Below are 14,059 nucleotides of genomic sequence, written 5' to 3' on the forward strand. Positions count from 1 at the left end.
ACAATACTAGGTTTGATTCAAAACAATTTCACTGTTGGTTTGTTAATTAAATTGTTGATAACTGGCAAGTGATGTGTACTCAGTTCCTGTCAGTCCAGGCAGCACAAACCCGTAGAAAATAACTGATTTTAATGGTGGTTCAGAGGTGAAGTAGAATTGAAGGAGGCTGGTTCATCCTGTTTGATCACCAGAACTAATGTCTGGCCTGACAGCAAAGTTGCAGATGAGGTTTCTGGGAATCCCTGGTAAAGAGTATGGAAGAGTAGGGAACAATGATTTGTGGACAATTAATGGATAGATGGTTGTTGGTATTCCAGTTCTAGGAGGGAAAGAGTTTTGAGTTAATGTGAGTTCCACTTCAGATTTAAGTGGCATCCTTTAAATCTGAAGGATTCTCCTTTAAATACCTTCCAGCAGATCAGGCACTGTGTTTTGTCATATATAAAAAGTAATAAAATGTCTTTCTTTTTTTTCTTAAGCTTGGCATTAAAATGCACAAACTAGGAGAGAAATGTGACTTGATCCAAGAAGGGGGAAGGATAACAGATCCCACTATTGATAAACGCATGGACTTCCATTTCAATGCCATCCTAGATGTTGTTTCTGAGTGGAGAAAAGATAAAACCCAACATCAAGATGTTCCCCTTGGTGGTAAGTGGGAGATGACTTGCAAAGGGAAGATGTTGGCTGCGTTCCTAGAGTTTTATATTAAATTGGCTTTTATATCAGACATTTTTAAAAGCATATAGCTGTGCATCTGGCCTCAGGTCCAAAAGTGATAACCTGGCTTTATGGAGGACAAAGGGAGATTGACTACCATATGCAGACAGACCAGAGTGTCACTTGTTACTCTCAAGGACGCCTAAATTGAAGGCTTTTATAATATCGTACGACTTCTGGTGTAGTGTCTTGTTTTCATGAGGTAGCTTTTTCAGTATAACCAGCAGCACTAGAGTTCAAAAGACTTGCTTCTTGCTGGAGCAGGCCATAGCTAGCTGTAGCTCCTGCATTTTTAACTAATCTGTCTAAAAAAGAGCCTGATCAAAGCCTAAGAATAGTGCTGTCTCCATGGGTAACGCCTCCTACCACACTTACAGCGTGCAGGCAACAAAAAATAAACTTGCTCAGAAATGTCTGCCTCCCAGATCTTTCCAGTGTGGATTCTGTAAGACAAGAATTAGCAACTCCTGTGTTCTTCAGCAAACCCTGAATCAAATTTCTCAGCCCTGCTGGTTTTGTAAAAATGAAATAATATTTGCACTTCATTGTATATTTTCCTTGAAAATATCTTCAACTGTATACTGGTGATAACTAAACAATTTCCCTCATGTCTGAATTTGCTAGCCAAGCTGTACTGTTGTTTCACAGTGTGGTGGTTCTTTTTTTCTTGTAAATCATTATAACCTCTTTTTATTTTTTTTCTTGAAGCAATGTGTGTTTCCTTTTTGAAGAAAATTGTACAAGGGAAACCTGTGATTAAACAACAAAGTTGTACTTTATCACCGGAAAGATCTTGTGGGTTTTTTTTTTCTATGAGAAGAAAAACATCTTAGTGCAACTTAGCAATCCTGAGAGCAGCATATTGAAATGCAGTAGGACTTTCTGACACATCATGATATATTCTTATTTTAAACATGTTCTTTCACAGAAAAAATACAAGAGATTTATAAAGCCTTTATTCAGGAGTCCGGTATCCAGTTCAGTGAGCTGGAAGAAAAAGTACTACAGTTCCACCTCAGTAATCTGGAGTATGCCTGTGGCAGCAATCTCTCTCAGGTGGGTTTTGACAGCTGTGTTCTGAGGTGGTTGAGCTCCAAAATAGGATTGGAGGTAACATTGAGAAGTCAGCAGATCCATCCCATGGCCCCAGCGGAAGAATGAGCTATCCCTAAACTGTCCCTACACCCCTAACCTGCCCTCTAAAAGCACTGAGACCTAAATTCCAGCACTGATGGAAATTTATGATGTTTCCATTGAGATCCTCTTCAATACAGAAGTTGACAGAACATGGTGTGGTGGTGTCCTGGTTTTGGTCAGGATGGAGTTAATTTCATTTGTAACAGCAGATGAATGCTGTGTTTGAGAGTAAAATGGGAGTACTGCTGATAACACCCTGATGTTGTTAATTGCTGTCAGACAGTCAAGGACTTTCTCAGCTCTTCATGAGAAAGGAGGGGCGAAGCCAGGACAGGTGACCGAACTGACCAAAGAGAGTATTCCACGTCAGTTACGTCCTGCCCAGGATATCGGGGGCTGACGGGAGGAAGAACAAGGGCGGCTCCGGGACGCGCGGTTCTTGGGGGACGGTCGGGTTCTGGGACGGCTCTGGGTGGCACGGCCTGAGTTGTGTGGTTTGGTGAGAAACTGCATTGTGTATCAACAGCTTCATATATTTTGCTTTGAAGTCCTGTTAGTACTGTTACATTGTATCTTTCTGTTATCTTAGTAAACTATCCTTATCCCAACCCACGGGCCTCTTAATTTCTTGATCTTGGGGTTATTTGCCCCTTTCTCTTCCTTTTCCCTTCCCTTACTTCTCACCCCCCTTCCCTCTTCCCTTTAACCTGCTCTTTTCCTTTAAGGAGCAGGCAGCTGCGTGGATCTTGGCCCTCAGCCGGGGTGAAACCACGACAGGTGGAGTAGGGGATTTTCCTGATATGCTGGGTGATAGGATTGATGCGAGAGTTCCTCTTCCTCAGATGTTGCGTGTGACTTTTGGCTCTCAGTTCTGTGTTTAAAAACTGAGGTATTTCTCTACCTTGCTAGGTATCTTGAGAATAAATGCATTTAACTTCTGAAGTGTTCCAACACGCTGATGGTGGGCCCCAGCTCACCACTCCTAGGTATTCTGTTGACTATGTGATATTTGGCTTTCCTTGTGACTTCAACTTTAACCAAGCAGGTCCAGGGAATATCAAAATATGATGATGTTTGCAGTGTGTTATTCACTCAGTCCTGTTGCTTGGGTTAAAGATATTCAGGGTCAACTGTACTATGCTAATGGGACAGCTGATTGGTATGTGCAGATGCACAAATCTGATCTGAACTGAGAAGCACGTAAGAAATCTGCAAGACAATGCTATACCAGGCAGCCACTTGAAAATATTTCGCTATGTCAAGCTTTCACATTTCACAAGCAGCCAGGGGAAATGAGAAAGATGATAAAATATATCTTACCTTCAATTTAAAAATCAAAATATTAAGTAAATGCAACTGTGGTGGTAGGAGTTGGCATTTGAATAGCAGTTTGAGAATTGCTTCATGTTTTTTGCTGTTAAGTGGTGATTGCTTAGTGCAGATATTACTGTTTTACTGAGTTCACAGGGATGGGGGAGAAGGTCAAGGAAAGATACCGTGGAAGAATCCCAAAATGGCAAAAAAATTTCATTGACATTTTCTTTTCTATCTTATTTTCCCCTTTGTGTTGGGAAATAAAAATATTTCCCTTTTTACTTGAAGTCTCCTGGCTGTAAAATCAGATTTCTTTGCTGGAGACAGAAAACCCAAAATAAATGCACCACAAAACACCTGAATTTTCACACTTTCCTCCTTTTCTTCACCTAGCAGAACTATAAACTACCTGCTGATGACCAGCCTGTTTTATGAACATTCTTAATCCAGCAATGCTCATGTTGTATAGCGGCCCTGGGTAAAGCAGCCATTTGCTTCTGTCAGCGCTGCCGCTCGCCCTGGCGATACACCTTTTTTTCCCCAAGTTGTCAAGGGAACTGGGGTAGCTGCTTGTGCTCTGTGGGGCTGTTGCTACTCCCCGTGTCGCCTTGCCAGTAAAGACAGCTGGTTGTGCCCTGCCCACAGGTATCTGCGCGCTCATGGGACCACAACGAGTTTTTTGCCCAGTTTGCTGGGGACCACACGCTCCTGACCGTGGGGTATTCCACTGTGATCGATAAGCTGGCGGAAGGGTTGGACATCCGGCTGAATTCCCCGGTGAGTATGGAAAACCTTGAGGCAGTGCCTGGCTTACATTGCTCTGAAGCACCCAAGATTACCCTTTGTAATCTTTTGGATGAGGCAGAACCTGTGCCTGTGATTATTTTGGCTTGTCTTTTAAGAAAAGAGGATCATTTCAGCATGTTTTTTTTTGTTAGGCTTTTGACTGATAAGAAATGAAACTATTGATGTTGCTGCTGATAACATGGATTAACTCTGTATTCAACCTGTGATACTGAAAACAGCTGGATTTCTGCATCCTAGGAGGGAGAACAAATTTAGAATTCGCAACCAATTTAATCACAGTATTTTATGAATTCTGTATTCACAGGTATTAAAAAAATTATTGAATACAGGTATTCTGTATTCAAGGTACTAAAAAAATCAACTCCTTTTAACTTGACTGTTAAAAAATACTGTTATTTGCTACCTGTAATGTTGACAAGCTTGCTTTCTCTACTAGTGAACACCCCATACCATTTCTGGAAATCATGCTCAAGAAGTTCAGTACTTCGATATGATGATGAGCTTTTAGGTTAGATTCATGATGGGTTTTTTCTTTCAGCTTCCCTGGAGGATATTTTTTTTAATTTCAACATTTCTAAGGAAAAATCTGTTCTTCAGTTTCTGGCTGGCAGAGTGGTGCGATGGTAGCTACTCTTGTCTGAATGTGCATTGCATGTAGAGTGTCTGGTATAACCTTCTTCAATTTGTCTCTCACTAGGTACAGAGCATCGACTATTCTGGTGAAGAAGTACAGGTCACTACTGCAGATGGAACAGTGTGGACAACACAAAAGGTACACAGTGTGCTTCAAGATTGTGCACCTGGGAAGGGGCAACTCTAGCTGCACATACGGACTGGGGGATGAGATGCTGGAGACCAGCCACACTGAGAGGGATTTGGGGGTCTTGGTTGACAGCAGTGTGCCCAGGCAGCCAGGAGGGCCAGCTGTAGCCTGGGGTGCAGCAAGCACGGCACTGCCAGCTGGTCCTGCTCTACCTTGCGCTGGTGTGGCCTCACCTCCAGTACTGGGTGCAGTTTTGGGCACCACAGTACAAGAGGGACATAAAAATATTGGAGAGTGTCCAGAGGAGGGCAGCAAGGATGGTGAAGGGTCTGGAGGGGAAGTCTTAAGGGGAGAGGCTGGAAGTCCCTTGGTTTGTTCAGCCTGGAGGAGGCTGAGGGGAGACCTCATCATGGCCTACGGCTTCCTGACGAGGGGGAGCAAAGGGGCCGGGAGCCACCTCCTCTCTTTGGTGATCAGCAACAGAACCTGTGGGAACAGCATGAAGCTGTGACAGGGGAGGTTTAGGTTGGATATTAGGAAGAGGTTCTTTACTGAAAGGGTGGTCAGGCACTGGAACTGGCTCCCCAGGGAAGGGGTCACAGAACCCAGCTTGGCTGAGTTCCAGAAGCATCAGGATGATGCTCTCAGTCACATGCTGACTTGGCTGGCCCTGTGTGGAGCCAGGAGTTGGACTTGATAATCCTTATGAGTCCCCTCCAGCTCAGATTCTGTTTCTATGAAAGATTTTAGGGAACAAAAGAACAATATTAACCACAATACACAGAATCATAGAAGAGTTTGGGTTGTAAGGGACTCTAGAGACCATCCAGTTCCAACCCCCTGCCATAGGCAAGGACACCCTTCATTAGACCAGGTTGCCCAAAGCCTCACTCAGCCTGGCCTTGGACACTGCCAGGGAGGGGTCAGCCACAGCTTCTCTGGGCAGCCTGTGCCAGTGCCTCACCACCCTCACAGGGAAGAATTTTTTCCTAATATCAAATCTACACCTACCCTCCTTTAGCTTAAAGCTATTCCCCCTGTCCTATCACTCCATGCCCTTGTAACCAGTCCCTCTCCAGCTTTACTCTAGGACCCTCAACTTGCTGGTCATGCTGCTTTTGATGCATCCCAGGGCACAGTTGGCTTTCTGGGCTGCAAGGGCATATTGCCAGGTCACGTTGAGCTTATTGTCCACCAACACCCCCAAGTCCTCCTTCTCAGTGGTGCTCTCAATCATCCATTGAACAAGAGGGTTGGAACTAGATGATCTTCAAGGTCCCTTCAAGACAAAACTGTTAAATGGTTCTCCACCCAGCCTGTAGTTGTGCTTGGTGTTACCCCAACCCGTGCGCAGGACCTTGCACGCTTGGCCTCGCTGAACTTCATGAGGTTTGCACGGGCCTGTCAAGGTCCCTCTGGATGGCACCCTTTTCCTCCAGCATGTCAGCTGCACCATGCAGCTTGGTGGCATGGACAGACTTGCTGAGGGTGCCCTCAGTCCCACTGTCCGTTTCGCTGACAAAGATGTTAAAGAGCAGCAGTCCCAATACCAACCCCTGAGGAACCCCACTTGTCACTGGTCTCCACTCAGGACATTGAGCCATTACTTGCAGTTCTTTGAGCGTGACTGTCCAGCCAATTCCTCATCTACTGTGGTCCATCTGTCAAATCCACATCATGCAGGATGTCATACAGGACAGTGTCACATGTTTTGCCTGAGTCCAGGTAGATGGTATCACTTGCTCTTCCCTTTTCCACCAGTGCTGTAACTACATCGTAGAAGGCCGCCAAAATTGTGTCAGGCACAGTTTGCCTTTCGTGAAGCTGTGTTGGCTGTCACCAATCATCTCCTTATTTTCCATATGCCTTAGCCTAGTTTCCAGAAGGATCTGTTTCATGATCTTGCTGGACACAGAGGTGAGACTGACCAGGTGGTAATGCCCTGGGTCTTCCTTTTTTACCCTTTTAAAAAGAGGCATTATTTTTTCCTTTTTCCAGTCAGTGTGGAGTTCACTGGACTGCCACAGCTTCTCACATTAACAGATAGGGCCACGTCCATTTTGTCTTATTTAGAATATTATTTAGCCCAACTTCTTCCCACTCAAAGATGAAAACACATCTATATTGCAGTGACCCCTATTTAGATGTCCTGTTCTTCATTGAGCACGCTTGAGTTCTGAGTACTAGTTGGTTTGAAGAGCTAAGAACTGTAACGTGCCTACTAAGGATGTGAAGCCAAGACAGTTTTACCTGGGCTGTGAAGTGGCAGTTCCATTTTCTGGCTCCCTTCCCTGCTCAGCGTTACCCCGCTCAGCACGTGAAGCTGCCACGTTAAGATACTCCCGTTTGGTGCGCAGGCCTGGGCAGCCCACGCTTCCCAGTCTTCCCTGCTCTCTGTATGTATCCCCACCTCCTCCATGTTGGGCAATTCAGCTTTTAGTAATTTTTAAAATGATACATAACACTTGATCAAGGTTGGATTGACATCAGCGGTGTTACTGAGCATATTTTAGAGAGACCTGTGAGGCGAGAAAAGCCAAACTTGAACAACAGACATTTTATCTCCTGTCAGACAGTTTTGTTGATCTGAGAGCCACTGACTGTAATTTACAGGAAGGATTAAAATTAGTAGCATCGTTAGCCACTCTTACACAAGCAATTCAACAGACTACAGAATCACAGAATCGTAGGGGCTGGAAGGGACCTCCAGAGATCATCGGGTCCAACCCCCCTGCCAAAGCAGCTCCCTAGCTCATATTGCACAGATAGGCATCCAGATGGGTCTTGAATATCTCCAGAGAAGGAGACTCCACCACCTCCCTGGGCAGCCTGTCCCAGGGCTCTGTCACCCTCACTGTGAAAAAGTTCTTCCACATGTTGGTGCGGAACTTCCTGTGCTCCAACTTGCAGCCATTGCCCCTTGGCCTGTCTCCACAGACCACTGAAAAGGGGCTGGCCATTTTCCGCTGCATCCCCTGCTTAAGATACTTATAGACATTAATTAGATTCTCCCTTAGTCTTCTCAAGACTGAACAGCCCCAGCTTATTCAGCCTCTCCTCATAGGGGAGATGCTCCAGGCCCTCAATCATCTTCGTAGCCCTTCTTTGGACTCTCTCAAGTCCCTGTCCTTTTCATTCCAGGGAGCCCAGAATTGGACACAATACTCCAGGTAGGGCCTGACCAGGGCAGAGTAGAGGGGGAGGAATCCTGCCTGAAAGTAGGATTTGTTTTCACCTGAAAGCAGGGCATGTTTCCTGTTAATGTGTAGTGAAAGCAGACACTAATACAGAGATGTCTGTTGAGTATTACTCTGCACCCTATAAGAATAAACCAAGGTGATTAAAAAGATGCTGTGACTCTTATGTGCAATATTCAGCTTTTGCTGCTGTTGTGACTAATTATTTCTTTCAGGTTTTGGTGACCATTCCACTGGCCCTTCTTCAGAAAAATGCCATTCAGTTTAATCCTCCACTGTCAGAAAAAAAAATCAAGGCCATTAATAGTTTGGGAGCAGGAGTCATTGAGAAGGTAAATAATTTCATGGGGTTTTTAGTAAAAGCATTGTCTGCTTTGTCTGTTGCTTTTGCTGAGTGTGTCTGAAGTTCGATTAAGCATTTGGTTTTACTTATATACACTACCCCAGAAGAGCAAATTGCTATCAGGGATCACATGGAGTTATTTTTCTCGCTTTCCCAATTTAAATGGGGTTTAAAAAAAGACAAACTCGTTTGCAATCTCATTTCACAGCTTAAATGTTGTGTGCCTAAATTGGAGCAAACCTTCGTGATTGGCTTAGATCTTCCAAAATTCTAATAATATGCTTATTCCAGCTCCTTTTGATGTAATAAACATGTGAACTATTTCAGAAGAATAGTCAAAGTTGCTATTTGACCAGCATATGGTCTCCTACGTTTTTCCAGTGCAAAATGCCAGCCTCTCCTGAAAAGATCCCCAAGATGTGTGCTTAGAACAAAACAGTAGCAGAAGTAATGCCAGAAACAGGAGTGCAATAATGTGGAAATTTAGAGGCAAGGTTCAGAAACCCTACACACAAGATGGGGATTCCCAAGGTCTACCTCAGGTTTATACACATTCTGATGAATTCTTTGAGCATTCTCCACAGTGAATTCCATTGTGAATTTGAGCTGTTTTGTTTCCTTCTCAGTCTCTCTTGGACAACAGGCCCATATATTCTCTGTTGAGACCCTCTCATAGAACTAAGTGTCTCTAGTTGAGTGGAAAAGGGAAAAAGAACATGTCCAGTTACGAGTTTGATGGTATGAAATGTTCTCATTCTCTCTCTCTCTCTCTCTGTAGATTGCCTTGGAGTTTCCTTACAGATTTTGGGACAGTAAAATTCAAGGAGCCGATTTTTTTGGTCACATTCCACCCAATTCTAGCCAACGTGGGCTCTTCAGTGTATTCTATGACATGGATCCAGAGGTATCACATGCCATCTGTATTCTCTGTCGGCCCTTCAGAAGTTCAGTTTGGAATCCAGGCACAATAATTACTTAACAGTGAAAGTTTTCTTCTGCCCCCTCTGGCAACTGGCAAAAGTGGAAGCAGTAGTATTTACCAAGAAAAAGCTGACTGACAGTTTGCTGTTGTAAATGGGAATGTTTTCCTACGTTCAGATGCAAATATACAAGCAAATTAATGATTCTATTCTCAAACTGTCTTGAAAACAATTCTGTAACACCTGATTATAGATGTACTAATATGGGAAAAAGTATACTAGTCCCTTCCAGTTCAGGATTTCTTTCCTCTTATTTACATCAGCTAAAAATCCTGATAAAAGTTCATGCTGGCTTGATTACACTATGTCTTGCACTACCCTGAGTAACTATGGAGGGCAGCAGAAGAGAAACGGTAGGTTTAGTTTTTGTATGAAACTGAGGTCTGTAGGGTCAGTCCCAAACTTATGGATTTCAAAGCACATTCAAACTAGTGTATTGACATGATGCTTCTCTTCCCTTCCAGTTTCAAGCAGACACATTACATTCATATCTTACCTTTCCATGCTTTTACAGCAACCCTTGCTTACTATTTCATTGCTCATTGGCAGCAATGAAAAGGCCATTTTTAACCTTACAGCTTCTTCCATCCCACGAAGATTGTGCTCTGTTACTGCAATATCTGTGGATACAGACATCCTTAAGGATTATGAATTTCCTTAAAGAAGTTTTCAGTATTTTTGAGCTCATTCTACATGAGGTTCAGTGTGCTGGTGCTGTCCAGAGGCACTAGATAGAATTCTTAGATTTCCCTGGTAGCTGTTCTCTGCTGGCTATCAAGATTAGTAACAGATGAACCACCTTACATAAACAAGAGAGGGACTGTTCTTTAACAGAGCTGAGAATCTGTGTGCTGTTCTGTAGTCACCACTTCATTTTTGAAACTTCTGAGTGGCAGCAGCTTTCTTGAAGTGGAAGGAAGCAGCAGCAGAACTGAGCTTTCATTTCTTGGGCCAGAATCTGCTGGTAAGACCTTAGCACTGGCCTAATCCAAAATACAGCTAACTAGAAATGAAACTTATCTCTCTTTGTTACCATCTTTTGAAATTGGAGTAGAGCTGAGGTAGAATTTTGGCCTGGAACTGCAGCTTAAGAAGTTTATCACAAAGAGTAATACTATAAATATCAAATCTTTTTGTGCAGCCTTTAAAGTTTTCAGTGAAATCAGGGGCTGACCTTAACACAGATCTGTGGGCAGGACATCAGAGGACAGCAGTAATTCAATAATAAATACTGTAGACTATGCACCCTTTAAGAAATCAAACTGATTTTCCCTCTAGAACAAAAGTTGCTTTACAGTTGAAAATCTCATTGTCAGTACGAGTTGAAAGGCACTCTTCAAGAACTATTTCACCTAATAATTTCAAAATAATCTCATATGCTAATGTCTTGGTTCTAGGGCAAACAAAGCATTTTAATGTCAGTGGTCACTGGAGATGCTGTGACAACCATTAAGAATTTAGATGATAAACAAGTTCTGCAGCAGTGTATGACTGTACTTCGAGAGCTGTTTAAGGAGCAGGTAAGAGAAGGCTCTTTTAGCATGGTAATATTTAACTTCCCAACAGGTGTAAAGCTTTTGACTCTCTTACTTCATGATATAAAGGAAAACCTTTGACATTTTAAACTACTTTTGTGTCAGTATGAGGGAATAAATTTCCTTTTGAGATATACTAAAAACACCATGTTTGGTCTCATGTGGAGAATCTGAACTGAAGTCTCTTATATCTGTCTGAAAGAAAATGGTAACAAATCAAAAACCAGAAATGAAATGCCATCCTTGAAAGCAGATGTCTTGTTTTCCAAACTTTTTGGTTTTGGTCACTTCCAATACATCATGAAAACTTTAAGCTAGACGAATGTGGCTGTGATTCCCCACTCCCCCACCCCTCCACGTAAAAAGCAACTGGAATTACAGCACCCCCAAACCAATCCCTAACTTTTCTAACAAGAAACAACCCTTCCTGAGCTGTCATGAGGTGGAGGTACAAGCAAAATGATCTATCAAGGGCCCTACATCCTGAACAAAAAAAGGAAAAAATTTGGCTTGTTTTTCTTCCCCCAGCTCACAATTAGTGTAAAACCTGATAGGAAAACCAGAAGTCTGGGGTCAGCAGAAGCCTGTGCTTTAGCAGTGTTACTTGTATTCATTCCACTCTGTAGACAGTCATGCCAGTTAAATCCCAAGGAATGCTTGTGTTAGTGTTTATGGGGGATCTCCCAAGTTTTACTGATGGTTCAGATGTTTGGAATAATGGTCTTGGAGAAACACTGGCATTTGATGAAAGCCTGATTTTTCCTAGAACACATACTTTTGGTAATGGCTTTCCCGTTACCAGAGTCACGTGCAATGTACACCCACATACCTGCTATTTTGATCTCATGAGAGTGTAGAAGTAGCAAACAGGCCTTTGGTTTTCGTGCCACCCTAGTCTAGGAGAGCGATTTCCATGTCTGCCTCCCTGGTTTACAGCAGTTGTTAATTTCAGTCATCTGTCCACAGTGCAGAGGGATGCTCAGACAAGGCAGATTCCAGGGGGGTACCAGAACTTCTTCTGGGGTGCCTGTGAAACTTGCCATACTTGGCTAACCATTGTCTTTGTTGCTTGAGCTTCAGTCTCTCAGGCACTACCTGAATGGAATAATCTCTTTGTTGCCACCACACGGTGGGTAAGAGGCAGCCAAGAGTGCTTCTGTTTACCTGTCACAAGCCCCTCAAATTAAGACACAGCTGTAGTTAACTAAATCTTCATACAATTGTTACCCAGGTTCTTTTTGGTAGAGTTTTATGATGGTTGCATGCTGTAACGTGACAGAACATACACAGTATAGCTGTCATGGCTTAGCTACAGACTCTTTATGATTTTCTGGGGGATTTTTTTATCTTCTCCTTGAAACTAAAATCAGAAAGCTGGCTTGAAAATGAGGTAATGTAATTATCTCCAAAATTAAGATGACATTTTGAGATTTAACAATCCAGAAGTAGCAAAGCATCATGCCTTACCAAGCTAAGAAGTGCTTACAGTCTACATACAAATGTGACATTGATGTTGGTACTTTCTCTATTTGCAAGAGAATGTATGTATTTTTAGGATACTTTTTACTTAGGAAGGAATGTACACATAAGCCATATTTAATAATACCCAGCTTCGTTGCATTGGGAATAGTGCACTGTGATGTTTCAGACACCAGGCAGGTCTATCAGGCAAAGTTATCTTTGTGGGTAATAGTGTAAAACACAAAATTGGAATGAAATTCTGGGATGTGATCTAATCTGCCTTGTAACACTCCTGCATACTCCGAAGATGACAAGAAACCAAGGAAAAAGTTACATGGTGACGAGTTTTTCCTTGCAGTGCACATCTCTCATTTCCATTACGCAGGAGGTTCCCGACCCAGTGAAGTTCTTTGTCACGGGCTGGAGCAAAGACCCCTGGCTGCAGATGGCGTACAGCTTTGTGAAAACGGGGGGCAGCGGCGAAGCCTACGACATCATAGCTGAAGACATACAAGGGAAAATTTTCTTTGCTGGTGAAGTAAGTATGGTTGTTACTGACTGTTAAGGTTACTGGGGAACTGTTTCTTAGGAAAGACAGCCCTTTGCTAGCAAACACCACTAATCTGGTGGTGTAAGTGTTGTGTTACACAAACACGCGCGTAGTTCTTGATTTTTGGCACAGACCCCTCTTTATTCATAGTATTATTACTGGGCATGGAAAGTCTGCCATGTATTTCAGGTCAGGAGTGAACTGCATAACCTCATGGTGTTTTTATATATATATAAAAATATATATATAAAGTGCCTATGACCGTATCGATAAACATTCTTTGGAACCACTGTGAGGGCAGAAGTAAGAACAGGAGTCAGCCTGTCAGTACCTCAGCATTGCTGCTTCCTGCCAATTTAAAAACAAAGCAAAAAAAAGCCACAAGACTTTGGCAGAACATGACAAGACTCTACCATCCACTTGTATTTCTGGTTAAAATCTCTTTCTGTTCCTCCGTGTGTGGGTAACGTAACAAGTACACGCTGCTGGTGGAATATAGGTGCTTTCTGTACTGAAACAGAACTCACCTGCCCCGCTCAAGTGCAGGGAGCAAAGCAGACTGCTGGCTTTGCTAGTTGATGTGCTTCAAACTTTGAACTTGCTAAAAATCCTAAAGGTTTTTCTCCTAAATAGTTTCTAAGAAGTTTTACATTGCTTTGTAAAATGTTGGTATAATCTTAAGGAAAACAAACCTGATCTTCTAAACTGAAATGCTGGCTGCTCTAATAATTTCCCAGAAACAATTAACTTTTTTCTTTCTTTTAAACGCAGGCCACAAACAGGCACTTTCCTCAGACCGTCACGGGAGCGTACTTGAGTGGGGTTCGAGAAGCGAGCAAAATAGCAGCATTTTAAGTACTGAAATTTTGTGTTTATAGATCTATTTTTTTGTTTTCTGTGGGTAAAACTATCTTCAAGTTTCCTATTTGCTGCCTTTTTCCTAAGTGGTACTTACTAGTACATGGTACCTGAAGATAAAATCTTCATCGTCCTTTTCCTCTTTCTCTCCCCCCCCTCTCTTTTAGGCCCTGATGCGGTTGGGCTGTTTTTTCCAGCTAAGGTGTTACTACCACCAGAGACATTGGAGTCAGTCCCTGGCCACAGAGTAACTAGTAGAACTTTTGTTGAGAGTCCTCTTCTGTGTGGCTCCAGTCGTGCTATTGTAAACCTTCATTGCAGAAGGTTAGGTTAAACCAGGACTAAGTTAGCACACGGCATTGGAAGTGCTGGCAGTTAGTAACGAGGATGGGAA

At 42.9% G+C, this 14,059-nt stretch overlaps 1 protein-coding gene across 1 annotated transcript in view; it reads left to right on the plus strand.

Moving 5' to 3' along the window:
* KDM1B (lysine demethylase 1B) overlaps positions 1–13,816 on the plus strand; it is a 29,526-nt gene extending 15,710 nt beyond the window's left edge. The window contains exons 13-21 of the mRNA XM_084260420.1: positions 480–651; positions 1,649–1,776; positions 3,817–3,948; positions 4,676–4,750; positions 8,154–8,270; positions 9,060–9,185; positions 10,659–10,781; positions 12,643–12,795; positions 13,579–13,816. Of these exons, the coding sequence (XP_084116546.1) occupies positions 480–651; positions 1,649–1,776; positions 3,817–3,948; positions 4,676–4,750; positions 8,154–8,270; positions 9,060–9,185; positions 10,659–10,781; positions 12,643–12,795; positions 13,579–13,662 (1,110 nt within the window). The 3' untranslated portion in view covers positions 13,663–13,816. The remainder of the gene's footprint in view (positions 1–479; positions 652–1,648; positions 1,777–3,816; positions 3,949–4,675; positions 4,751–8,153; positions 8,271–9,059; positions 9,186–10,658; positions 10,782–12,642; positions 12,796–13,578) is intronic.
* Positions 13,817–14,059: the final 243 nt, after the last annotated feature.

This window comes from Gallinula chloropus, assembly GCF_964237585.1.
Source record: "Gallinula chloropus genome assembly, chromosome: 2".
In the NCBI taxonomy this organism is placed as follows: Eukaryota; Metazoa; Chordata; class Aves; order Gruiformes; family Rallidae; genus Gallinula; species Gallinula chloropus.